This window comes from Nomascus leucogenys, chromosome 24 (assembly GCF_006542625.1).
Source record: "Nomascus leucogenys isolate Asia chromosome 24, Asia_NLE_v1, whole genome shotgun sequence".
NCBI lineage: Eukaryota > Metazoa > Chordata > Mammalia > Primates > Hylobatidae > Nomascus > Nomascus leucogenys.
This window is the reverse complement of record NC_044404.1, coordinates 12,083,992-12,111,836: the sequence shown is the minus strand read 5'-3', so window position 1 is coordinate 12,111,836 and position 27,845 is coordinate 12,083,992. Positions and strand designations below refer to the sequence as shown.

Here is a 27,845-nt window from a genome sequence, read left to right as displayed (position 1 = left end):
AAACCCTGTCTTACTAAAAATACAAAAATTAGCCAGGCATGGTGGTGGGTGCCTGTAATCCCAGCTACTCAGGAGGCTGTGGCACAAGAATCACTTGAACCCAGGAGGCACAGGTTGCACTCCAGCCTGGGTGACAGAGGGAGACTGTGTCTCAAAAAAAGAAAAAAATTGTAAAGGTTATTAGACGTCTTCAATGGAAAACCAAGTATTGTTTAGAGCAGAACCTTCCTGCTATTTGACTCCAGCCTGGGCAACATGGCAAAACTCTGTCTCTACAAAAATTAGGCCGGGCATGGTGGCTCACGCCTGTAATCCCAGTACTTTGGGAGGCCAAGACAGGTGGATCACCTGAGGCCAGGAGTTTGAGACCAGCCTGGCCAACATGGTGAAACCCTGTCTCTACTAAAAATATAAAAATTAGCTGGGCGTGGTGGCACACACCTGTAGTCCCAGCTACTCAGGAGGCTCAGGCAGGAGAATCACTTGAACCTGGGAGGCAAAGGTTGCAGTGAGCCGAGATCATGCCACTGCACTCCAGCTTGGGCAACAGAGAGACTCTGTCTCAAAAAAAAAAAAAAAAATCCATCAAACTGTGAAGACCCCTGAGACCCTGTCTCTGATGGAGCCCCTCAATCCTACCTCTTCCCCCTCTTCTCCAACACCCAAGGCCACCAGCATGACAAGCCGGCCACATGCCTGGGCGGCTCAGAGGAGCCATGGAAAGGGTTAAGGGAAGGAAAGGCAAGGAGAGGCGGGAAAGAGGGTGGGAGATGAAGACAAGAACAAAAGAGGCAGCTGTGACTCTTTCAACATTTTAAAAGAGATTGAAATTGAAAACGAGATTTATAAAAGGCAACCGATCATGCTTTGCTCCCCCCTTCAAAAGAAAGAAGTGTTGAAAATGAAAGACTGTTAACCAAATGAGTGCTGCTTTTAGAGTTGGAAGAGAACCAGTCCGGGCCATGTGTGGTGCTGCTGTGCGGTGGCTGTGATCCCAAGCAAGTCACTGAACCACTCAGCCCATGAAACAAGCCAAGCATGCACCTCACAGGGCCATAGGGAGGCCAGCGTGAGACAAGCACGGAGAAGGCTTCGGTGAACCCCAAGTTGCTGCCCGGATTCAGCGTCTGGTGGCTCTCACTGCGACTGTGGTTAGGCGGCCTTGACATGCTGCTGTCGCTCCCGCCACTGAGAGAGACGGGAATGAGTATCAAGGATGACCCAGGGCAGGCAGTGGGGTTTCCAGGGCAGGGCCTCTCCTGGGGAAGCCCATCTTCTCCCACCTCTCATGCAGTGAGATTGGCTGCAGCCACTGTGATGGCCTGGGGCATGGATTACACCGTGCTCTGCCCTGCTTGACTGACTTGGTTATCTTCGCTCCTCACCATCCCCTCCCTGTTCCTTCTTGGAAATGGAATGGCTGTTCTCAGTACAGCCACCCAGCCCCTGCACCCAGCCTCTGTGCCAAGCTGGCAGGGTAATGAATGGCTCCACCTCCTCCTCGCCTCTGTCCGGAGGGGCTCTGAGCAACCCTCTGCTCACAACCCTCTGTGGTGTCCCCTTATCCTCCTTGGAGCTGCATGGAGACTGCTTGTCCAGACATTGAGATGGCTTTACCAGGTGTCACTCATTGCATTGGGTTCCCTTCATGAATACCCAGGATAATAACTGCACCACTGCAGGGTGCAGGAGGTATCCTCAAATGTCCATAAGTGTACACACATATGTGCACACACGTACATGGGAAACTTTATTTATTTATTTATTTATGTATTTATTTACTTATTTTTGGAGACAGGGTCTCACTCTGTCACCCAGGCTGAAGTGCAATGGCACAATTTCAGCTCACTGCAACCTCCACCTCCCAGGTTTAAGTGATTCTCCTGCCTCAGCCTCCGGAGTAGCTGGGATTACAATATGTGCCATCATGCCTGGCTAATTTTTGTATTTTTAGTAGAGATGGGGTTTCGCCATGTTGGCCAGGCTGGTCTTGAACACTTGACCTCAGGTGATTTCACCTGCCTCGGCCTCCCAAAGTGCTGGAATTACAGGCATGAGCCACTGTGTCTGGCCCAATTTAAAAAAATATAATAACAACTCTGGCGGGGAGTAATGGCTCATGCCTGTAATCCCAACACTTTGGGAGGCCAAGGTGGGTGGATCACTTGAGGTCAGGAGTTTGAGATCAGCCTAACCAACATGGTGAAACCCTTCTCTACTAAAAATACAAAATTAGCTGGGCATGGTGGTGCATGCTGTAATCCCAGCTACTCGGGAGGCTGAGGCAGGAGAATCGCTTGAACCCAGAAGATGGAGGTGGCAGTGAGCCGAGATCGTGCCAATGCACTTCAGCCTGGGCAACAAAAGCAAAACTTCATCTCAAAAAATAATAATAATAATAATAAAAGTAATAGTAACAACTCTGGTAAAACAGACATCAGATGTTTTCCAGTTTTCTTCCCTTGTTGAATGAACCTGGACTGCAGCCCAAGGAGATGTTATCTTTCCCTTGTACCTAGAGATTCCTAAAGCCTCTCTGATGGACAGGCCACTCACAGCCACATGTAAGAACACCTATCTCTCCATCCAGGACTTCTTCAGCACATTCTCAACCATCAAGCCTCCAGGGCTGTGAAGCATTCGAATGAGAAGTCACCTTGACAATCTTTGACCCCAAGGCCAAGACCCCAACTTTTTCATAGTCACCCCACCAGGATTGTGATCTCAGCACAACCAGGCTTGGCTGTCCTGACAGAAGGGCTACAAATGGGTCATCCTTCAGTTTCTGCATGGAACTTGTCCTGGTGCCAGGGCAGAGCCCCTCGGAATCACTAAACGGACACCCCCCATAACACAGAGTGCCATTCAGGCTACTATTCAGGCTACTACAGCAAAATACCATTAAACTAGGTGGCTTATAAACAACAGAAATGTCTCACAGTTCTGGGGGCTGAGAAGTCCAAAACCAAGGCAGATTTGGTTTGGTGAAGGCCACTTTCTGGTTCATAGATAGCCCCTCCCAGCTGTGTCCTCCCATGGAAGAAGGAGCAAGGCAGCTCCCTGGGGTCTCTTTTATCAGGGCACTAATATTCTACCCATGAAGACTCTACTCTCATGACTTAATCACCTCCCAAATTTGCCACCTCCTAATACAATCATGTTGGGGATTAGGCTTCAACATAGATTCAGCATGAATCTGGGGGGACACAAACATTCAAACCACAGCAGAGAGTTTCACAATGAATAGTTGTTTCTTTTCTATCTCCCTTACTATCATATAAGCTCTAGGAGCATAGAGATCTGGTCTTGTTCATTTTCTATCTTTAGTTTTAATACAGTTCCTGGTACTTATCAGGTGTTCAATACATGTTTGCTGAATGAATGAATGTACCAGGCACTGTGCTGAGTATTGGGAAGAACATGGACCCTCAGCCATGGGACCTCTGCCCTTTGGTAGGAAAGTCTGAGATTACACAAAAAACAACATTCTAAAATAGTCATCCATAAGAAAGGAAAGGGGGCTGGAAGCAGTGGCTCAGGCTTGTAATCCCAGCACTTTGGGAGGCTGAGGCAGGCAGATTGCTTTAGCCTAAGAGCTGGAGACCAGCCTGGGTAACATGGTGAAACCTTGTCTCTATAAAAAATACAAAAATTAGCTGGGCATGGTAGTGCAAGCCTGTAGTCTGAGCTACTCTGGAGGCTGAGGTGGGAGGATCACCTGAGCCCAGGGAGGTTGGGGCTGCAGTAAGCCATGATTGTGCCACTGCATTCCACCCTGGGCTGCAGAGTGAGACCCTGTCTCAAAACAAAGCGGAGGATGGGAGGGAACTCACTTTATGAAGTGCCTACTACATACCAGGCACATGCTAAGTACTCTGTGAGCACTACCTCATTTAAACCCAAAATTACCCTACAAGGCAAATCCTATCATCCTCCCTTGCAGAGGAGGCACCAGAAGCTCAAAGAGGTTATGTAGCTTCTCTGAGGGTATCCCGGGGGTGAGTGATCGACCCTGGACTTCTACCCACCCAGTGCTGCCAGACTTGAAAGCCCAAACTCTTTCCACTTCACCAGTCAAGCTCCAGGAGTGATATAAGGTGTGCCTGTTTGTCTGTCTGTCCTCTGGAGACAGTAAGTTTCCTGAGGATAGGGATCAGGTCTCATTTACCATTATACCTCCCAGAGCTTAGCAAGTGCCTGTAACATAATACTTGCTCAATAAATTGACTGGTCTTGCAGCCACCTGCAGATTGCACCAGAGGAGATCTAGTCATAGATAGTGAATTGATCACGGTCTGGAACAATGGGGCATAGAGAAGTTCATCTCTTCTGCCCTCATTCCCCCACAGCCTTTATGCCTCTATGTCTCACATATGGCTGTGAGTGGCCTGTCCTTCAGAGGGGCTTTAAGAATCTCTAGGGGCAAGTGTCTATGTTGACGCTTGAGGTGGCAGGATAATGTATGTATGTAGCTTTTGTTATTAGCTCACTGTGTGTCCTCAAAGGGCAGGGGTGTGCCTCATTTATCTTGCCTCCTGGGACAGAGCAGGCTCTCAGTAAAGGTCTTTGGCCAAGGCAAGTGTCAGCTGGAAGGCCCTCGTTGGTGACCATGGTGACCTCTAACCCCCTCAGCACTTCCCCTGAATCTGAAGGCCTCCCACCTGGTATTCCCTTGGCCTCAATGTGGCCCAGGGCTGAGGGGCTCCCCTGACTCGCGGGAGACTTGGGCTCAGCGCTTCTGCTTCACGGGATGCTTTCCCTGGCCTTGTCTCTCCAGGCCATTCATCTTGATTAGGTATTGGCAGCTGTGGATGATTAAACGCCCCGCCATTCTCTCTTGTTTGTTTCTCAGCAAGGAAGTGTCGGAGTTTTCATTCTGCAGAAGGCTTTGACCTTGGCAATGGTCAGAGTGCCCTTGGCACACCCGCCTCAATGCTCCAGTTGTCTGACTGCACAGCCAAAAGAGGCTGATTAAGGAAAACTTTGAGTCTTACTCTCTCAGGCAGCAACAGGTGGGCTTTCTCCAGCTGGGGGAATTGAGCTGTCCATCAGCACCTCGGTTTCCACGGAACAATCACCTCTCACGGCCACCTCTTCCTAGAAACCTTCATCGCCACTCATTGCCACCTCTTCCTGGAAGCCTTCCTGATACCCAGCAGCCCCATCTCTACCTTGATGTTCTGTGGTTGTTGTTTATTCTAGGGTTGACGTGTGTCAACCTCCTCTCCCTCCACACAGCGCACTGAACCTGAAGAGTATCCTGTGCCCTGAACATGCATACAACTATCAGCTCCAGGTGCTGCCCACCCCGAGGCGGGAAGGGGCTCCTCATTTCCCTCTCCTCGAAGGTGGCCAGCCCCATTCTCAGGAGGCAGGTCTAGGAGGCAGGTCACTGGGCAATTTCTGGGAGCTTGAGCACTGGCTGCTCCCATGCTCCTGACGTGGGCACTCTGCTTCCGTGGCTAGATGAGGACTGGAAGAGACGAGACGAATGAGGACACAGATGAGGGGACAGGAGCATAAATTTAACCTGAGACTGAACCTTCACCTCTATCATCGTGGGTAGGCAGGAGCCAGTCTCCATTATCTGGGGATGGGTAGACTTTGACTTGTAACTTTGGCCCAACCAGCCAGAGTAGGTTAGACTAACAAGCTTAGTTATTATCCCCACAGAGCTGGCCCCTGGGGGTGTTGGTGGGAATGCCACCAGCCAGGAAGCAGCCATCCCACCCTGATGGGAACACCTCCGTGGCACTGGCGCATGGGCCATCTCTGTAGGCCTATAGCTGGCCCCATCACTCACACACTTGGGAGCAGCTAAGGGCAGACCAATGGATTGAGTCCCTAACAAGCAAGGAACTGTAGGGCAAGAAGAGAGATGAGGGGCAGTTTGCACTGAAGGCTGGGTGTGGTGGCTCACTCCTGTAGTCCCAGCACTTTGGGAGGCCAAGGTAGGACTGCTTGAGGCCAGGAGTTCGAGACCAGCCTGGCCAACATAATGAGACCCTGTCTCAATTTTTTAATTAAAAATAATAATAATAAAAGAACTTGCACTGAATTAGAGCAAGATTTGAATCATGGTTCTATTGCTTACTAGCCAGATGACCCTAGACAAGTTTAATAATCTCCCTGAACCTCAGTTTCCTCTCTTATGAAAAAGAGACCTTAATATCCCATTTGTGGGGTTATTATGACTAAAAGAATGTATGTAAGCATCAGAATAGTGCCTGGTCCATAGTGAGCATTCAACAAATGATAGCTTTATTACTGCCATTCCCTCGGCCAGTCATACAACACTTATTTATTTAGAGACTTCTATGTGCCAAGAATATGAGCTGGATCTTAAAAGCTCTTAAGAGTTACTGCCACGGGGCCAGGCACAGTGGCTCATGCCTGTAAGCCGAGCACTTTGGGAGGCTGAGGCGGGTGGATCACCTGAGATCAGTTCGAAACCAGCCTGGCCAACATAGTGAAATCCTGTTTCTACTACAAATACAAAAATTAGCTGGGCATAGTGGCGGGTGCCTGTAATCCCAGCTGCTTGGGAGGTTGAGGCAGGAGAATCGCTTGAACTCAGGAGGCAGAGGTTGCAGTGAGCCGAGATCGCGCCATTGCACTCCAGCCTGGGTGACAAGAGCAAAACTCCGTCTCAAAATAATAATAAGTTAATGCCATGGTTCTCCTCTACTCCCAACCCCAAGTGGAACTCACCTGTCCTTACTGACAGCTGATGTGATGCAGTGGTCCAAACTCTCACACCTGTCAGTCAGCCCTAGAGGGTCCAGCCCCTCCCATGTAACTCAGTCATTCAACAACCAGTTACTGACTGCCTGCTCTGTTGCACCATGCACTGTGCTAGTGCTGAGATGGGCTGGAAAAGAAAACATGGTCCTTATACTCTAGTCCTACCACTTACTAGGAGAAATTGACAATAAACATGTTGGCAAAATAATAGGTGAGTAACACATGCTATGCTTTTGCCTTCCCTGTTAAACCCATTTGTGATCCTAACGGGAGGCAATTCTAAGCCAAGCTGGGGGAGACAGGGGCCAAGATATGGCAGGACCATGGGAGTGCGGACTTTGGAGGACCCCATGGGAGCCCTGCGCCTCGGGATCCCTTAACATCATAGAAGGGCCCAGACCAACTTGTGTTACCCCGCTCAGCCTGGTTGGGAGCATGTGATCAAGGCCCTCACTGTTCCTCCCAGAGCTCCAGCATCTTCTGAAGTGAGTCTGTGCCTTGCAATTACAGCCTTTCCCTGACCCCAGGAAGCCGTTTGCAAGCCTCCTGATGAGCCCAGACTCAGCCTTTGTCCCCTCCTCAGGCAGGAACCCGACTTGGTTTATACCACCATTCGCCATCCTAGCTTAGTCACTCACAGTAGGAGGGCTGTCCCAGTTTGAAGAAGGGCAGATCACAAATGTCAACTGGCTGGAACCCAAGTGCCAGGTTCTTGCCAGAGGCACTCCTTTTACACCAGCCTGCACAGTCTGGAGCCCATAATGAAAGAGGCTGACAGTCCATTAGCAGCAGAGTGGTCTACAGGGCTCAGAGGAGAGGAGCTGTCATCCCTCTCACTTCAAGGGCTTTCGAGGTGAAATCAAATCTGTGAGTGTGTGTGTGTGTGTGTGTGTGTGTGTGTGTGTGTGTGTGTGTAGAGTGGTCTACAGGGCTCAGAGGAGAGGAGCTGTCATCCCTCTCACTTCAAGGGCTTTCGAGGTGAAATCAAATCTGTGTGTGTGTGTGTGTGTGTGTGTGTTTGTGTATATATACATAAAATCTTTTTAAAAAAGAATATCAGTCACAGCTGTTCCTGTTAAGATGGGTAGACAGTCAACAGTCTGACATCAAGGAGAAGAAATGTCAACACAGCTCTTGTACTCTGTCCTCCCAACCCCTGGGGCAGGTCTGAAAGACTATCACGTAATAACAGAACAACTGAATCACAGGATTGCAAGACCCTTAGAGGTCTTCTCATCCAATGCCTTTCTGATGTGACTCTTCACACCCATGTTCCTGACGAGGAATCATCTTTTCGCTTGAATGCCTCTAGTCACAAGGAACTCACCCCTAACTGAGACATTCTGAACATCCCACTCGCTGATTCCTCTAATGTCTAAGAAACCTTCCTGATCTGGCCAGGTGTGGTGGCTCAAGCCTGTAATCCCAGTACTTTGGGAGGCCGAGGCAGGTGGATCACCCGAGGTCAGGAGTTCAAAACCAGCCTGGCCAACACATGGTGAAACCCCATCTATACTAAAAACACAAAAATTAGCTGGGCATAGTGGCACGCACCTGTTAATCCCAGCTACTCAGGAGGCTGAGGCAGGAGAATCACTTGAACCCTGGAGGCAGAGGTTGCAGTGAGCTGAGACTGCACCATTGCACTCCAGCCTGGGCGACAAGAGCGAAACTCCATCTCAAAAAAAAAAAAAAAGAAAGAATGAAAGAAACCTTCCTGAGCTAAGAGCTTCAACTTGAGGACACATAACTTCTACCCATTAGTCCTAGTTTTACCCTTTGAAGCCACACACAAAAAAAGGTTAAAAAAAAAAAAAAAAAAAAACCACTCCAACCCGTCTTCCCGAAGACAGCCTTCTTGTGCTCTCCTTTCCAGGCTGACATGGCTTTATGTGCCCCACCCATCTGCCAACCGCATTCTGTACAAGATCCACTTTGTTGATAACATATTCAAAGTGTGGTTCTTATACTGAGAAATGGAAATCTCGACCACAGCCGTTACCAATGCAAACACACACACATGCACACACATGCATATAGAAAGCAAGCTCTTGTAATTGTCTTTTCATCCGTTCCATTTTTTTGTTTGTTTTTTGAGATGAAGTCTCGCTCTGTCACCCAGGCTGGAGTGCAGTGGTGCAATCTTAGCTGACTACAACCTCTGCCTCCCGGGTTCAGGTGGTTCTCCTGCCTCAGCCTCCCAAGTCGCTGGGATTACAGGTGTGCACCACCACGCCCAGCTAATTTTTGCTATTTTTGTAGAGACAGGGTTTTGCCATATTGGCCAGGCTGGTCTGCAACTCCCGACCTCAAGTGATCCACCCACCTTGACCTCCCAAAGTGCTGGGATAACAGGCATGAGCCACCGTGCTTGGCCCAATTCCATATTTCAAAGCATGTTGTCAAATGCCTTGCTGAAATCCAAGTATATTATATCCACAGCATGTTCTTGATCTCTCACCACATTGATTCTATTAATATCTAGAGAAAAGAAACAAGACAAGAAAGTGCCCAGGACTGGCCCCAGCCCAGCATGAGAGGAATGACCCACACAGGGATGGGCAGAATTTCTGCCTTCCTTATTCTGGATGCTAATTCTCCTGTTAATTCTAGCTCAGATCACATTAACCTGCATGAAAGTTGGAGCTCATTACTGACTCAGACTAAGCTTTGGGCCAGGTCAAAGGCTCAGGTGTTGGTTTTTTTTATTTATTTGTTTATTTAGGAGACAGAGTCTCACTATGTTGTCCAGGCTGGAGTGCAGTGGCGCGATCTCGGCTCACTGCAACCTCCGCTTCCTGGGTTCAAGAGGTTCTGCCACCTCAGCCTCCCAAGTAGCTGGGATTACGGGTGCTAATTTTTGTATTTCTTTGTAAAGAGAGGGTTTCACCACGTTGGCCAGGGTGGTCTTGAACTCCTGACCTCAAGTTATCCACCCGCATCGGTCTCCCAAAGTGCTGGGATTACAGGCATGAGCCACCGTGCCTGGCCTGGTGGTTTTAATACAGGAGTAACGGAAGCGTTAGTAAGACAACATAGGACATATTCATATCTTTTCCCACCCAACTCCAGAAGAAGCCACCACCAAGCTTCCAAAGGTCCCCTGAGTGGGATTCAGCGAGAGAAGAAGTGAAATGCTTTGAGTAGGGGAGGTGGATGGGGCATTATCATAGGTAGAGTGGTAGTGCTCCAAGACTGGGCAGAAATGTGACTGGAGTAGCAGGAATCTGTGCCCCACTGGTACTTGTCACCAGGAAGGAGCATTGTGAACCCTTCTAGAGGAGCAGTGTCCAAGACAAAGGCAGATTCCAGGACCAAACCCCAGCATCCAGTAGCAGAGAGGTGACCTTACAAATGGTAAGCAAAAATCCCTGGCTCTGGCCCCACAGAGGCCAGGAGTTCTGGGTGATCCCAGACAGATGGGAGGGTACTCAAGAGGTAGCTGGCATTGAATTTTCAGCCACCTGACTGGGGAGCAGAATAAATCTGACTCAAAGAAATAAAGGCAGCCAGGCACGGGAGCTCACGCCTGTAATCTCAGCACTTTGGGAGGCCCAGATGGGTAGATCGCCTGCGGTCAGGATTTCGAGACCAGCCTGGCCAACATGGTGAAACCCTGTCTCTACTAAAAATACAAAAAATTAGCTGGGCATAGTGGCGGGTGCCTGTAATCCCAGCTACTCAGGAGGCTAAGGCAGGAGAATCGCTTGAACCCAGGAGGCAGAGGTTGCAGTGAGCCGAGATTGCGCCACTGCACTCTAGCCCGTGTGACAGAGTGAGATATATATAAAATATATATATACAAAAATTAGCTAGGTGTGGTGGTGCATGCCTGTAATCCCAGCTACTGGGGAGGCTGAGGCAGGAGAATGGCTTTGAATCCGGGAGGCAGAGGTTGCAGTGAGCCGAGATCGCGCCACTCAATTCTAGCCTGGGCGACACTGAGACTTGGTCTTAAAAAAATAAATAAATAAATAAATAAATAAATAAATAAAGACAAGTGATGTCAGATTCCAGAGTCACTGAGAAAACTCATACCCCCATATCTCCATGGCTGTCACACCATGGCTCTCCCCCTCTCTAATGTTTATGCTGTTGATTTTGGGACCTCAGTGTATTGCTTTGTATTTATTCACACTACATTTTTCTTTTGACCCATCAAAGCAGGCTTTTGATTTATGAGGCTCCTAATTGTCATTTTGTAAGCTCTTCCTCCAAGGTTCATGAAACCTTTCATTTTGGCTGCCTCATCCGCGTCATTAATAACAGGTGTTGAATCCAGCTGAGCAAAGGGCAGAGGGCAGGGCTCCGACTGCTACTAAGGGCTCCTTCCCAGCTGCCACTGACGTGCTGATCAGTTAGCTCTCTCCCACCGCCTGCTCAGTCTCTCAGGAATTTATCTAACTCCACTGTTATCCATCCCACGTCTCTCTGCCTTGTTCATAGGATATATTGTCCAATGCCTAGCTGAAATTCACATGTACTCAATCTACCTCATGTTCTCCATCTAGCAGCACAGTGACCCTATCAAGAAAAAGAAAAATGAAATGAGGTTAATCTGGCCTGACTGCTGACTGGCTCTTGGCAAATCCACTGTAGCTACATGCAGCCGTCAATGCTTTTTTTTTTTTTTTGAGACACGGTCTCGCTCTGTCGCTCAGGCAGATGTGCAGTGGCGTGATCATAGCTCACTGCAGCCTCGATCTGCCAGGCTCAAGCGATCCTTCCACCTCAGCCTCCTGAGTAGCTGAGACTACAGGCATGCACCATCACGCCCAGCTAACTTTTTAAAATTTTTTTTGTAGAGATGGGGTCTTACTACATTACTTAGGCTGGTCTCAAACTCCTGGGCTCAAGCAATCCTCTCGCCTTGGCCTCACAAATTACTGTGATTACAGGCGTGAGCCACCATGCCCAGTCCCCACTGCCTTTTCTAAAGGCCCATCGAATCTGGTCAAACCCTACCCAAACTCATCACCAACGACCAGGTGCCCCTCCGCACAGCCTGAATGTCCAATGTCACTGCCTTGGTCTCCCTGAGATTTACAAATCAGAGTTCACAATCAGACAGTAAGTATGAGGAAAGCAAAAACCAGAAGCCAGACCACTGGTGAACATTTTCTTTCTTCTCTTTTTAATTAAGAAGTCTAAAGAAAACCTTCATTGACTCAGGGAACATAATACAAATTATGGTGACCTGCGTATAAAACCTGGCAACAAATTTGGCCTTTGGGAACGTTTACATATAAAAATGTGCATTAAAATCTGCACCAGGGCACAGTGCAGAACTGACAGCCCCGATGAGAGTGACCACCAAGGCATATGTGATCCGTGGACGCAGGGAGCCCTTGGTCCTCCAGCCTCAGGGTGAGCCCTGCATGAGAATGGCCTACTCCAAGGAGAGGTCAGAAGGCAAAACCCCTGTGAGCACCAAAATGCCACAAGCCTGGTGTGAAACAAAGGACAGGCGAGAAGGTCATCTTTCTTCCCCTTGTCTCTGGGCTCTGCCCACTATTAGAAGATTCTGGCTCTCTGCTAGACAAACCACCTTTGATTTAACTTTAGAGGAACTTTTGCAATTTTCAAACATGTTCTTTTCCAAGTAAACCAATCAATTCGAACTCAAGGTTCAATATCATAATTAGCTTGATCTGAAAGGTTAAGAACTAGTTCTTACATCATTTTCTGCAGGCCATGACCTTAAATACCTACTGGAATGGCTATAATCACAACAGAAAACAATGATGACCATTTCCCATCTATTTTAGTCCTGGATCAAATGCAACTGAGTAATTCTGGCCCAGAAATTACACTTCACAGACAATGCAATGAAACGTAGCCAGGATAAATGCTGGAATTGCCCCGCTCTGAGTGTGATCTCACTGAAGCCCTCAACTACCTTTCCACAAAGCCCCGGGGAGAGGCCGGGTCAATATTGCACATCTGTCTTCAAGGATGAAGACACAGCCCCTCCACTGGCAGGGCCCATCACTCTGGCTGAACAGACCTCAAGACTGTTTGTCCAGTGGCTATTCATTCACTGGGTCCCTGCTCTGCCCATCCTGTGGCTCTGTGGGAAGTGGCAGCTGTCTCTGACTCGCTGCTAAGCTATTGCTCAAACAGTCTGGCTCCACAGATGGGAAACACACAAATGGGAACACCATAGAGGTGGAGAGGTGGAGGGTGGGTGTGGGGAGCATCAGAAGATGCAATTGGGAGGGAAAAGCCCTGTGGGCTCCGAGTATCCCACAAGGATGGCAGTGCCTCTACCGTTTCAGGGCTCCTGATAGTTACTGAAAGGGCTGGGAGTCCTTCCTGTCACTCTACTACATTCAACAAAGGGAAAACAGCCACCCTACTGATTCCTATCCAAAAGCAGTGATTTTTCTCAGTTGCCTCCAGAGTGGTTTTTTTTTTTCCCTCCCAGTCCTTGGCTTGTCTTGCTGCAGGGTAATCTGACACTTTTCCTCAACTGTGGCAATAAGTGAAAGGAGAGAGGAACAAAAGCATCTGAATCACAATTTAGGCAAAAAGCTGACAGCCACACAGGCTGTTAATGAGGGACTCTGTCTCAGGCAGCATATCTCAGGACACAGGTGCTGAGAATAAGAGACAGGTAGCCCCTGTGTTAGTGAGGCCTGGCACCAATCATAGCACATCCTACGAGACCAAGAAAGCAGGACGACACTCTGCCTAGTTATTAGGGTCTTTTCGGGAGAGGAGGCCAAACTGGGCAGCTCCTTTACAAAGTCTGGGGACATTTTGTACAGAACAAGGAGGAACTAAGTCCACTTCACTGCAAAGTGACCTGAGAACACCCTCTAGTGGAAATTATTAATAAAACAAGGACCATGCACCTAATTCACCTTCTGATACAAGAATGGTTTTTAAATGGAAAAAACAAAAAACAAAAAACAGAAAAACAACATATTATCTTTAAGAACACAAAAACAATTTTTAAAAGGCAGGAGTTCCCACCCATGCTTAGTATCCTGACTGCCAAATCACATTCCTTCCTCAGAGACTCTGACTTTAATATATTCTAAGAAAGGGAGACATGTCGTTGGGGGAGCTACTTGTCCCCTTAAATTTTGGGCAGACTGCCTGCTGGTGCCAGAATGATGCCAAAGACGTAGAAAAGTCCCAGCAGGAGGTTGAGCTTGGCAGTCCTCTGGGGCAGTTTGTTGAAGGCCTGGCTTCGGAACTGTCTCTCAAGGGAGAAGGCCATGGGAATGGTAAGCAGGGGGAGTGCCAGGCTGATGGTGCAGTGTGTGGCCAGGATGCTGAAGACCAGGTAGGGCAGGAAGAGCAGCGTGTTGTAGAGAATGTAGGAGAACGTGGGGCCGATGAGGATGGCCAGCGTGACGATGCCAGCCTCCCGGTCGGACTCCATGTCCCTGGTGTTGTTGGAATGGAGAATGGCCTCGGTGCTAAGGGCGAGGGGGATGGCATAGACCAGTGGGAAGATGGCCAGGGACCCCACCTGGATGGCGTAGGCGAACATCACAGCCAGCGGGCCAAAAGTGATGAGGATGATGAGGTCTCCCAGAGCCACGTATTTGAATCCAATTCCTGCGGCCAGAAAATCCAGAGAGTTGGTATGAGACCAAGGCTGGAAATTTAGGGACTGTTCACCAGTGAAAAGGCAGGCCACTTCTGGCTGAAAATGGTAAATCCTTAGACTGTGCAGGTGGGCACTCATTTTGTCCCTTAACCCCACAGTGCAAATTCTGATTTCTTCTCCAATGACACAGGTGCAGAGAGAATGCCCAGTGAGGCCTCAAGTCCCTCTTCTCAGGTTCATACCCAAGTTTCCCTTCCTATTGTCCCTCAACAGAGCTCTGCAACATAGCACATTGGGCACCCACTATACTCTTAGTTCAATGGGAGAGCTAAGCAAGGATCTAAAGGTCTTAGAATCCAGTTCTTTGCTGTCTTTCACCCTTCACCAACCCTGCAAGACCCCGTGAGATCAATCCCTCACAGAATAGCCACTCTGGCCTTCTACTTTTCCACCTCCTTCCCCTACAATCTCAAGGCATCTTCTGGTTTTAAAAACCCCCAGTGAATCTCAGTGAAATTTCAGGGTCCCTAAACGTGCACCCCTGCAATAAGCAAAACAGCAAGGACAGGAGAGTCATAATGCTGCTTCCCTCCTCTGTCTCCCATGAGGTTGAAACTAAACCACCTCTACCTCCTGTTTCTGTCCTGCTCATCTACTTCAAAGCCTGTCTAATCCACTTCCTTCAAAACTATCCATTCTCTCCATCCCCGGGGCCACCCTCCATCCCCCTTACCCCATTCCCAAATCTACCTCATGGTCATCTTATGCCTGGGATACTGCAACATCCTCCAAACTGGTCTATCAGCTTCCCATCTCATGACCCCTCCCCCTTCCATCCCTAATCTAATCTCTAAAAAGGTGTTAGAGTGAACCTTTAAAAAATAGGAATCTGGCTGGGTGGGCACAGTGGCTCACACCTGTAATCCCAGCACTCTGGGAGGCCAAGGCGGGCAGATTACCTGAGGTCAGGACTTCCAGATCAGCCTGGCCAACAGGGTGAAACCCCATCTCTACTAAAAATACACAAATTAGCCAAGCGTGGTGGCACACGCCTGTAATCCCAGCTACTCGGGAGGCTGAGGCAGGGGAAATGCTTGAGCCTGGGAGGCAGAGGTTGCAGTAGGCCAAGATCATGCTACTGCACTCCAGCCTGGCAGACAGAGCGAGACTCTGTCTCAAAAAAATAAGAATAAATAAATAAATAAAGGAATCTGACCACCCCCTCCCCCAACATACACTTAAACCCTTATCAAGCACTCATCCTGGGGATAAAAGTCCCAGATCTTTAACCTGGCTCACCTGTGGCCCAGCCCTACCTCTCCTGCCTTACCTTGAGCTCTCCTCCCCTCTTCACACAGACTTCTTCCAATCCGTCAGAGCCTTCAGACACCCCTCCCTTGGCCTGGCTAACTCTACCCACCCTTTAAGACTTTAAAGACCATTCCCCAGGACCACCTCCTCTCACCCCTAAGCCACATTTGATCCCCTTGCAATATGCTCCCATGGCAATCTGCTGCCATGTTCAGAAACTTCATCATGCTTCTAATTAATCTCCACCTTTCTTGCTAAACTGTAAGTTCCATGAGGGCAGGACATGTGTCTGGCTTAGTCACAGCTCACTCCCCAATACTTGGCACAAGGGCCGAACTGAACACAGAGCTACAGTAACAAGCACTGGAATTTGGGATCAAGGTCGGGAAAAATCTCCCACTCAGACTGAAACAGGTAAAGCAGTATGGAATGAGGGGAGCTGCCCACTGAGGGAGGTGACCCACGCACCTATTGCTACAGAAGCTTAACAAACTCCAGTTCTAACCAAGCTACAAGATGTGGACTCAGGATCAGAAAATAAAGCTCTGGTTATGCATTTTAACCAATCTAAAATGACAGAAGTTCCCACTAGCCACAGGAATCAAAACGAAATAAAATGACAGATAACAACAGTCTTTAGAGGCTCAAAAGCCATAGGAGCTAAGGAACAAGATCCAGCCCAAGTTCACCTTCACATCAGCAGCTGGGGTTCCTTGGTGCTAAATATGCATCCTTAGTTCTTTAGAACAAAGTATCTCCAGGGAAGGGCATTAAGGCATGGCCACTGACACTCTCCAACATTCGGCAAGCTAATTCTGCACCCTCAAGCCATATTTTTTTCCTTCTATTTGGATAATTTTTATACCAAGCCATGTTTTCATAAATAATTTGGTTGTATGAGGACACACCCTCCAGGAGGAAGTTCCCTCAAGCAGAGCACGAGCTCCAGTTCAGAATTAGTAAACTGACATCTCTTGCAGTATCTCACACATTTAAGGGACTACACCCGCCCAGAGATGATGCTGGGCAGGAATACTCCCAGCACAGACCTAGCCAGTTCCTCTACTGCTGCCCACTCTTGTGCTTGTTTTCTCAGCTCCCCAAGTGACTCCACGGGTCTGGCTGTGAAAGAAAATGCAACAGCACTACAGCCCTGACCTTTGGCTGGATTCTCCAAGAACACTTTCTTAGATCACTTGGCAAAAAGCAATGTAAGCCGCCAGGTATGGTGGCTCACGCCTGTAATCCCAGCACTTTGGGAAGCCGAGGCAGGTGGATCACCTGAGGTCGGGAGTTCGAGACCAGCCTGACCAACATGGAGAAACCCCATCTCCACTAAAAATACAAAAAATTAACCGGGTGTCATGGCGCATGCCTGTAATCCCAGCTACTCGGGAGGCTGAGGCAGAAGAATCACTTGAATCCTGGAGGCAGGGGATGTGGTGAGCCGAGATCGCGCCATTGCACTCCATCCTGGGCAACAAGAGCAAAACTCCGTCTCAAGAAAAAAAAAGGCCAGGCACAGTGGCTCACGCCTGTAATTCCAGCACTTTGGGAGGCCACAGCGGGCGGATCAACTGAGGTCAGGAGGTCAAGACCAGCCTGATCAACATGGAGAAACCCCATCTCTACTAAAAATCCAAAAAAAATTAGCCAGGCATGGTGGTGCACACCTGTAATCCCAGCTACTTGGGAGGCTGAGGCAGAAGAATCGCTTGAACCAGGAGGCAGAGGTTGCGGTGAGCAGAGATCACATCATTGCACTCCAGCCTGGTCAACAAGAGCTAAACTCTGTCTTTAAAAAAAAAAAAAAAAAAAGTGATGTAAGCAAGGTTGAGCAGAGATCTCTGTTCCCACCCCAAAACCAAGAGCAACCCACTCTGGGGAGGAAAAAGAGCTGGTTATCTGACATAAGAAAACAGTAGAGTCCTTGGGGAGAAAGCCATTTCCTAGCATTTGATACATGGCCCAAGGCTCATGTGCTCTACCTGATTCAGAGACGTGGCCCATCTGGGAATTTCCTTTTAGGCATTCCTCCTCTCCCAACCCCATTTTCTGAATGAGCTTACACAGTGAAATACTGGGCCAGTTCTCCACACGGCAGCCAGAATGAATCTGTTAAGACGTAAATCAAAAAGTTGGCAAGACGCAGAGCAACTGGAACCCTTGCTGGTGGGAGTGTAAAGAAGTACAACCACTTCAGAAAACAGTTTGGCAGTTTCTCATAAAATTAAACATCATCTGCCCTGTGACCCAACAATTCCACTCCTGGCATTTACCCAAGAAAAATGAAAACAAATATCCACAAAAAGACTTGAACATGAATGTTCAGATTTAATAGCCAAAATATGGAAGCAATCCAAATGTCCCTGAACAGGAGAATGGATAAAAAGAAGTTGTGGTATGTTACAATGGAACGCTACTCAGCAAAAAAAGGGAAATACTGATACACACAACAACACAATGAATCTCAAAAACATCACGCTGAGCAAAAGCCAGGCGAGAGCTCAGATTGAAATAAATACACATACATACATAGATAGTTCACAGTGAAAGGTTCCATTTATATGACCAGGCAAATCCAATCTGTGTGAGAGGAATCAGAACAGTGGTTCTTTTCCTATCTCTGGATGGGGGCAGGGAGTGTGGGATTGACAGGCAAGAAGCACTAGGAAGCTTTCGGGGGTGATGGACGTGTTCTGGATGATGACAGGGGTGTGGGTTATGCAACTGTATACATTTATCAAAATTCATCAAGCTGCAACACTAAAAATCTGTGTATTTCACTGTGTCAATTATATGTCAATAAAAGTCAATGTTTAAAAAATCTTAAACCAGATTATGTCACTATGCTGTATTTCAATGCCTTCCCATTTGTTCATTGGATGAATATTTACTAAGTAATATTACATGCCAGGCACTGTCTGGGTGCTAGGGGTTCAGCTAAGACCAGAGACAGAAATCCCTGACTGCAGGGAGGGAGCTCGCAGTCTAAGGGGGAAGATAATTAACCAGTTAAGTACTTTATATGGCACGGTAGAAGGTAACATGTGCTATGAGGAAAACTAACGCAGAGAAGAGCAGCAGGGGGAGTATCAGATGTGGGCACGGAGTGGGTGTGTAATTTTAAGCAAGGTAGAAAGCAAGGCCTCACTGAGCAGCTGACATTTGGGCAAATAGGTGAAGGAAGTGAGAAAGTGAACCACGTGGTTAGAAGCAGGAAAAGCATTTCAAATAGAGGAAGTTGCATCTACAAAGGACCTGAGGGAGGGGCAGGAGGGGCTGGGCATGCTCCTGGACTAGAATGGGCAGTGTGGCTGGCCCAGGATGAGCAGGAAGAGAGGAGGAGGGTGGGTCAGAGAATTGGGGGAAGGGCAAAAGGTGGGCAAAGAATGTAGGGCCCTAGGGAGTCACTGTAAAGACCCTGGCCTTTACTCTGAGCAAGATGGGAGCCACTGAAGAGTTCTGAGCAGGACTGAACAGGGCTGCCCTATATTTTAACAGAATTACTCTGATGGCTGAGTGGGAACAGCCTGAATGGGACCAGAACAGAGGTAAAGAGACCAGTTGGGAGCCTGCCGCAAAAATCCAGGGACAGATGATCACAGTGGTGGCTGAGCACGGTTAAGAGGTGGTCAGATCCTATATGCATTTTGAAAGGAGAGTCAACAGAATTTGCTGATGAACTGGATGTGAGATGTGGGAGTCAAGGACGATGCCCACGGCTTTTGGCCTGAAGAACTAGAATGAAGCTGCCACTGAACAAAATGGGGAAAAAGCTGTGGGTGAAGCAGGTTTCCTTAGGGAGAAGATCAGAATTTGGTCTCAGATATGTTAAGCTTGAGATGTTTGTGAGACAGTTCTAGAAGTTGCTGAGTAAGAAGTTGGATATGAGTCTGGAGTTTAAGAGTCACTAGCTCAACAGATGGCATCTGAAGCCATGAGCTAAAATCACCAAGGGAGTACATGGAGATAGAGAAAAGAGGTCCAAGGACTGAGCCCTGGAGGTTGGGGAGCAGGACTCGTTAAGATTGCCATGACAGAGACCCTGCCTAACTCACCAACTGTGTCTCATGCCCCCTCTGGCTCGCACAGACCTTTCAGTAGATCCTAGCCAATGTCACACTCTCTCCCACCCACCACATTTGCACTTAGTGGTCCTTCAGCCCTGGAGGACTCAGCATCGCAATCAGACTCCAATTCCACCCCGTGGCCAGCTCCTTATCCTTCCGTCTTCAAGTCCTAGTTTGAACGTCACTTTCACAAAGACAGCCTCTTCCCTTCACCACCACCTTGTACTTTCTATTACACCACTTCATTGATTTCCTTCACTGAACTTTTTACAATTGGCTGCCAGGCCACCACAGCCTTTTGGTTTTCCTCTTACTCCTCTGGATGCTTGCTCACATCCCCTTTACCTGTGCCTTTTCTTCTCCCACCTCTAATGTGGGAGTATCCCAGGGCTCAGACCAGGACTGCCTTTTCTACCAACACTCCCTCCCTTGATGACCTCACCCAGTCCTACAACTTCATCTATAGGCCAATGACTCCCAAATATGTAATCTCTAGCCCAGGCTTCTCTGAACTTGAACTACCCATTTGACATCTTTGTTAGGAGATTTAATAGACATTAAGATGTCCAAAGTTGGCCAGGCGCAGTGGCTCATGCCTGTAATCCCAGCAATTTGGTAGGCCAAGGTGGGTGGATCACCTGAGGTCAGGAGTTCGAGACCAGTCTGGACAACATGGTGAAACACCGTCTCTACTAAAAATACAAAATTAGCCAGGCATGGTGGCGGACACCTGTAATCCCAGCTACTTGGGAGGCTGAGAATCACTTGAACCCGGGAGGCGGAGGTTGCAGTGAGCCGAGATCATGCCACTGTACTCCAGCCTGGGAGACAGAGTGAGACTCTGTCTCAAAACAAAAAACAAAACACAAAACCACGAAGTCAATCTCTTGCTTTTCCCCCAAAACTTGTTCTATCCCCAGCCTTGCCCTTCTCACATGATGACATCACTCCAGATGGTACCTTCCAGTTCTCAGGTCAAAACCTTTGAGTTATGCTTATGCAGCTATTGATAGGCAATGGTACAATTAACTGGGGCCTTAAAGATGATGAAGATAAGACATTTACAAGGTGGACAGGCAGGATTATTGGGCCACCAAGGACAAATTATGAAAAGACAATATAGGCTGGGCATGGCAGTTCACACCTACAATCCCAGAACTTTGGGAGGTCAAGGAGGGCAGATCACGAGGTCAGGAGTTTGAGACTAGTCCGGCCAACATAGTTAAACCTCATCTCTACTAAAAATACAAAAAATTAGCTGGGCGTGGTGGTGTGCACCTGGAATCCCAGCTACTCGGGAAGCTGAGGCAGGAGAATCACATGAACCCAGTAAGTGGAGGTTGCAGTGAGCCGAGATCACGCCATCGCGCTCCCGCATGGGCCACAGCGCGAGCCTCTTTCTCAAAAAAAAAAAAAAGAATATATAGCCTGAAAACAGAAAGTGGACCCAAATACCCAGAAGCTCCCCCATCAGTTAGATTTGTAACAAGAATTAATATGAATGGAATAAATAACTCCAGTGGGATGGTGGATGACCGCAGCATACCAGTGTTAGCAAAATGACAAAATTCATACAGCATTAAAGTTGTACTTCAGGAGCTAAGACGTCTAATGATGTCCAAAGAAAATATGAAGCTTCCACAGCCACTGGAAGGACAAACATACAACAATTAATTTTAGTGGATCTCAAACTTGTCTTATATCAACAACCTTCTACTCGTGTTAATGTCTTGATTAAATATCACAATGCAAAATACCCACACATTAAATAAAAGAATTCCAGCCGGTAAACATGACCTGGACATTTGTAAGAATATATTTAATATATGTACACCCATTATGTTTTCAGGTAACAGTAGGAAAAATGCAACCCAATTTTTTTCTCTTGTTAAGGTACTGTTATTTAAACATAAACTTGGAGTACCTGAAATATAATTCAGGTTTACAAGATGAAAGCGTGGTAAGAAGTGTCAGATGGCAGTGGAAGCATGTGTGTTTTTAAAGACTAAAAATCTCAATAAAGAAAACAGGGCTGGGCACAGTGGCTCACATCTGTAATCCCAGCACTTTGGGAGGCTCAGGCGAGCAGATCACGTGAGGCCAGGAGTTCAAGACCAGCCTGGCCAACATGGTGAAAGTCTGTCCCTACAAAAAATACAAAAATTAACCAGGCGTGGCAACATGCGCCTGTAGTCCCAGCTACTTAGGAGATTGAGGCAGAAGGATCGCTTGATCCCAGGAGGCAGAAGTTGCAGTGAGCTGAGATCGCACCACTGCACTCTAGCCTGGGTGACAGAGTAAGACCCCCATCTCAAACAAAAAAGGAAAGAAAAAAGAAAACAGAGGCCAGGTGAGGTGGCTCACACCTGTAATGCCAGCACTTTGGATGGCCAAGGTGGGCAGATCACCTGAGGTCAGGAGTTCGAGACCAGCCTGACCAACATGGAGAAACCCTGTCTCTACTAAAAATACAAAATTAGCAGGGCGTGGTGGCCCATGCCTGTAATCCCACCTACTTGGGAGGCTGAGGCAGGAGAACTGCTTGAACCCCGGAGGTGGAGGTTGCAGTGAGCTGAGATTGCGCCATTGCACTCCAGCCTAGGCAACAAGAGCAAAATTCTGTCTCAAGAAAAAAGAAAACAGAAATGGCATGCTTTATCCATCTTGCTTAGTGAAAGAGAGCTGCAGTTGAAATTGTTTAAAAAGTAGCAGGTATTGGCCAGGCATGGGTCTCACGCCTGTAATCCCAGCACTTTGGGAGGCCAAAGGAGGGTTGATCACTTGAGGTAAGGAGTTAGAGACCAGCCTGGCCAACATGGCGAAACCCCATCTCTACTAAAAATACAAAAGTTAGGGCCGGGCGCGGTGGCTCACGCTTGTAATCTCAGCACTTTGGGAGGCCAAGGCGGGTGGATCACGAGGTCAGGAGATCGAGACCACGGTGAAACCCTGTCTCTACTAAAAATACAAAAAATTAGCCGGGCGTGGTGGCGGGCGCCTGTAGGAGAGGCTGAGGCAGGAGAATGGCGTGAACCCGGGAGGCGGAGCTTGCAGTGAGCCGAGATTGCGCCACTGCACTCCAGCCTGGGCGACAGAGCAAGACTCCGTCTCAAAAAAAAAAAAAAAAAAAAAAAAAAAAAAAAAAAAAAGGAGCAGGTACAATGAACACTGTCACAAATGTGTTTATTTTATTTTTTATTTTTTTGAGAGGGAGTCTCGTTCTGTTGCCCAGGCTGGAGTACAGTGATGGGATCTCAGCTCACTACAACTTCCCAGGTTCAAGTGATTCTCCTGCCTCAGCCTCCCAAGTAGCTGGGACTACAGGCATGCACCACCATGCCCAGCTTATTTTTGTATTTTTAGTAGAGGTGGGGTTTCACCATGTTGACCAGGCTGGTCTCAAACTCCTGAACTCAGGTGATCTGCCTGCCTCAGCCTCCCAAAGTGCTGGGATTATAGGCAAAAGCTACCACATCCAGCACAAATGTGTTAATTTTTGAAGTGGTGTGGGTGCTGACTACTAGTAGTATGAAAAATATGTTCCTGATTGCTTTGATACCTACATTATAATAAAAATGTTGGGGGAGAGTTGATGAATTTCTGTTAAAAGCTGTTCATGTGTGTTACATGTAACAGACATGGTAAATATTTGCTTACAGTCTTTTTTTTAACAAACTATGCACTTAAGGTTAAGTGACATCAAAAAAAAGGGATACGTACATGGATATATAATTTTGAAACTAAAGTTGGTCTTTTTTTTTTTTTTTTGAGATGGAGCCTCGCTCTGTTGCCCAGGCTGGAATGCAGTGGCGTGATCTCAGTTCACTGCAACCTCCGCCTACCAGGCTCAAGCAATCCTCCTGCCTCAGCCTTCCAAGTAGCTAGGACTACAGGCACATGGCACCACACTTGGCTAATTTTTGTATTTTTAGTAGAGATGAGGTTTCACCATGTTGGCCAGGCTGGTCTGGAACTCCTGATCTCAAGTGATCCACCTGCCTTGGCCTCCCAAAGTGCTGAGATTACAGGCATGAGGCACAGCGCCCAGCCCAAAGTTAGTCTTAAAATGTAAATAAAACGTGGAATGTGTCCAAGAAAAAAAAAACCTTTGAGTTATGCTTAAACTCCTCTGTTTCTCTTTACCTCACATCCAATCCATCAGCAAACCCTGTCTACCTTCAAAGCATATTTAGAATCTGGCTACTTACCTCTTCCACTACCACCCGCTAGATCCAAGCCACCAAACATCGCCTGCCTGGATTACTCAAGAGCTTCCTACTTGGTCTTCCTGCCTCTACCCTTGCCCCACTCCCCTTGATCCATTCTCAATACCTTACCCAGAGCAATTCTTTTAAAACATTGTATCACGTCACTCCCTTGCTCAAAGGCCTGCAGTGGCTCCTCCATTCCAGAGCCAAGACCAGTGGCCTACAAGGTCTATAAAATCCGTGTGCCTCCTTACCCTCCCCAAACGTACTTCTCTTACTTTACCTCCCTTTACTCTCTCCTTCATTCACACACTGGACTCCTTGCTGCTCTGTAAGCTCTTTGGACACATTCCTGCCTGAAGGCCTATGGCACTTGCTGTTGCTTTTCCTGAAATGCTCCTCTCTCAGATATCTGCTTGGCCAACTCCCTCACCTCTTACCTCCTTCAATGTAACTCAACTCAAATACTACCTTTTTAAGGCACGGTCTCACTCTGTCACCCAGGCTGGAGTGCAGTGGTGTGATCAGGACTCACTGCAATCTTGACCTCCTGGGCTCAAGCAATTCTCCTGCCTCAGCCTCCAAAGCAGCTGGGACCACAGGCAAGCACCACCATGCCCAGCTAATATTTTTTATTTTATATTTTATACAGACAGGAGTCTATGTTGCCCAGGCTGGTGTTTAACTCCTGGCCTCAAGCAATCCTCTCGCTTCAGCCTCCCAAAGGGCTGGGATTACAGACATGAGCCACTGCACTCAGCCAAATGTTACCTTTTTGATGAAGCCTACCCTGATTAAACTACTTAAAATAGTAATCTGTGTCCCCTTCTTTGCTCTACTTTTTTTCCCCATAGCACTTATCATCTTTCATATACTATAATCAGGGTGATCAATTCAACCTGACTTATCAGGAACTTCCCTGGTTTTAGCTCCAGAAGTTGCACATCCCACTTAGTCCTGTCGCCTTAGTCCTGAGCAAACCAGGATATTGGTCACCCTAACTATAATTTTCTATTTTTATTTTCTGTCTCTTCTCATGATAATATATAAGTTTCACAACAGCAGGGATCTGTGGCTGCTGTGTTCACGCAGAACAATGCCTGGCACATAATAGGTGCTCAATAAATAGGGCTTACTCACCTGCCCATCACTACCTTAATCAGCCTCTTGCAAAAAGTCACCAAGCAAACTAGCTAGAAGTAATTATGTGTATCATTTTGAACTCTTCAAATTTAATTCTACTAATATTTGAAACTGTGGCATTATAAAGTATGAGTGATAAAAAAAAAATGAGACACAAAAAGTGTCCATATAGGCCGGGCATGGTGGCTCACGCCTGTAATCCCAGCACTTTGGGAGGGCAAGGCAGGCAGGTCATGAGGTCAGGAGTTCAAGACCAGCCCGGCCAACATGGTGACACCCTGTCTCTACTAAAAATACAAAAATTAGCCAGGCGTGGTGGCACATGCCTGTAGTCCCAGCTACTCGGGGGAATGAGGCAGAAGAATCGCTTGAACCCGGGAGACAGAGGTTGCAGTGAGTCGAGATCGTGCCACTGCACTCTTGCCTGGGCAACAGAGCAAGACTCTGTCTCAAAAAAAATTTTTTTTAATTTAAAAATGTCCTGACGGGGCGAGGTGGCTCATGCCTGTAATCTTAGCACTTTGGGAGGCTGAGGCGGGTGGATCACGAGGTCAGGAAATCAAGACCATCCTGGCCAACATGGTGACACCGTCTCTACTAAAAATACAAAAATCAGCCAGGCGTGGTGGCGTGCACCTGTAGTCCCAGCTACTCGAGAGGCTGAGGCAGGAGAATCGCTTGAATACGGGAGGGGGAGGCTGCAGTGGGCCGAGATCGCACCACTGCACTCCAGCCTGGGCAACAGAGTGAGACTCCGTCTCAAAAATAAATAAAAAATAAATTAAAATAAATGTCCATATAAATTTTTCAGTCATGCCCTACGTCCATAAGTCAAACCAGGATCTTCTCAAATCACTGTTGCAAAAAATTCACATCACCCACAATTATAGGCTTCAATTAAAGTGGCTTAATTTAGAAAGCCACCTTTGACATCTCTGTAACTCCTTTACAAAGCAGCAGTTTCCAGTGGACGCGACTAAGACCTGCAGCACACAGGACAGGCCAAATCTTACCTCCTGTGTAGAGAAAGGAGCCAGACAGTCCTCCAAAGTAGATGAGAGCCAAGTGCTCCAGTTTCAGAGGGGACAGGTAGTAGAGGCAAGCGGCACAGACGCAGCCCAAAGTGTAGAGGAAGACTCCGAACCGGACGACATCCTGGGGCTCCAAGATTCGGTCCACAAGTGTCCTGTCATCACTCTTTTTGTGGTCAATGCCCTTGGAAAAGTCATAGTAAGTGTTGACCAAATTACCGGCCCCGTGCACAGCCAGGACAGCCACGGCACAACCCACCAAGAGCCTAGGATCCAGGACACCGTGGGATCTGTAGGCAAGGGCACTGCCCAGGGCCACCGGTGTGAGTGAGGCACTGAAGCTCCAGGGCCTCAGGGCCAAGACGTAGGAGGCACACTTCTGCCTCCAGGAGCGCTGGGGGAACCTATCTTGCTCCGGACAGTCGTTCCCCAGCGGGTCCCTGTCCCCAGCCTTGACAGTCTCTCCCGACAGAATGTTAATCTTCTCCCCCAGGACCTGAGAGGCCGCCATGGAAGCTCCACGTGGCTGAAGTAAACTCTAAAAGTGAGCCACGCACAGTGACCGCCCGGGAAGGAGGAAGGACGGGGCGGGGCAGCCGGGCCCGACCTTCCTTCGGTTCCGCCCCAGGACAGGGCTGGTGTGGCGGCAAGGTCCGGGGGCAGCAGCAAGCGGGTCTTACACCCCACGAGGCCCAGCAGTGCCTCCCCTACTACCCGTCACCTGGGCGAAGTCTGTCTCCGGCCCCCAGCCACGCGTTAGAGCCCACGGCCGAGCCGCGGCCGCCTTCTTCAGGCCACCAGGGCCGCCATCTTGTGCGCCGGCCTCTGGAGGCCCGCCCGGAAACAGGTGCCGGCGGCGCGGGCCGGACCGGAGGGTGGGCTGGAGGGCGGGAGGGGGGGGGGCCGAGCCAGAGGCGGGGAGAAGGACGGTGAGGGGTGGGGGGCGGGGGCCTGGTCAGAGGCGGGGCGGGCGGGGCCGAGTCAGGGGTGGGGCGGGGTCAGCAGTGGGGCGGGGTCAGAGGCGGGGAGGGGAGGGATCAGAAGCCGGGAGAAGGGCGGTGAGGGGTGGGGCGGGGCTGAGGGGCGGAGCCAGACCTGCGGGGCAGGGGCGGGGATGGGCCGGGGGCTGGGGCCGGGCGGTGACCCGGTATCCAGCCCTTTCCCTGCCTGCCCTGCGCCCCGCAGCTACTTCCAGACTAACTGGAATCAGCCTCTCTTAGCATCATAAGAACTCGAAGGCTTGTTGCTTTAGGACTTACCGGGCGCACTTTCATTCACGAAGTAGGATTCATTAATTTATTCATGCTACAAGCATTTATTGAGGGCCTGCTGTGTGCATACATTCTGACGTCCATTATATCTGCACTGTGGAAATACTCTATGATGTGCTACTGCTCACCTCTTATCAGCTTTTCATTCAGTGACATCCTTCGGCAGCTTGAAATCCCCAAGCTGGGAGAGTTTACACCACGCAAATCAGCAAATGCTTAATAACTGCTAAGTCGTCTAGACTTAAGAAAGTGGCGGAGAAAATGTTGATATTACTGGTTAAACTTAAAAGTGTTGGAGGGTGCGGTGGCTCACGCCTGTAATCCCAGCACTTTGGGAGGCCGAGGCGGGCGGATCACTTGATGTCAGGAGTTCGAGATCGGCCTGGCCAACATAGCGAAACCCTGTCTCTACTAAAAATACGAAAATTAGCCGCGTGTGGTGGCAGGCACCTGTAATCCCAGCTACTCGGGAGGCTGGGGCAGGAGAATTGCTTGAACCC

The 27,845-nt window shown here is 48.6% G+C and overlaps 1 protein-coding gene across 5 annotated transcripts; it reads right to left on the bottom strand.

The window, feature by feature from the left end:
- Window positions 1-798: 798 nt before the first annotated feature.
- UBIAD1 (UbiA prenyltransferase domain containing 1) lies at window positions 799-26,947 on the bottom strand. 5 transcript variants are annotated; one of them, XM_030805571.1, is made up of 3 exons: window positions 26,057-26,947; window positions 14,228-14,316; window positions 799-5,473 (listed from the first exon to the last, which is right to left on the bottom strand). In XM_030805571.1, the coding sequence occupies exons 1-3, from the start codon at window positions 26,583-26,585 to the stop codon at window positions 5,390-5,392; spliced, it is 702 nt and encodes a 233-aa protein (XP_030661431.1). In that variant the 5' UTR covers window positions 26,586-26,947; the 3' UTR covers window positions 799-5,389. The 5 variants fall into 5 exon arrangements, with proteins under 5 accessions (XP_030661431.1, XP_030661435.1, XP_030661430.1 ...); XM_030805572.1 differs by lacking the exon at window positions 799-5,473 and adding an exon at window positions 21,239-21,339 and having other exon boundaries at window positions 14,240-14,316; XM_030805574.1 differs by lacking the exon at window positions 799-5,473 and adding an exon at window positions 21,268-21,339 and having other exon boundaries at window positions 14,245-14,316.
- Window positions 26,948-27,845: the final 898 nt, after the last annotated feature.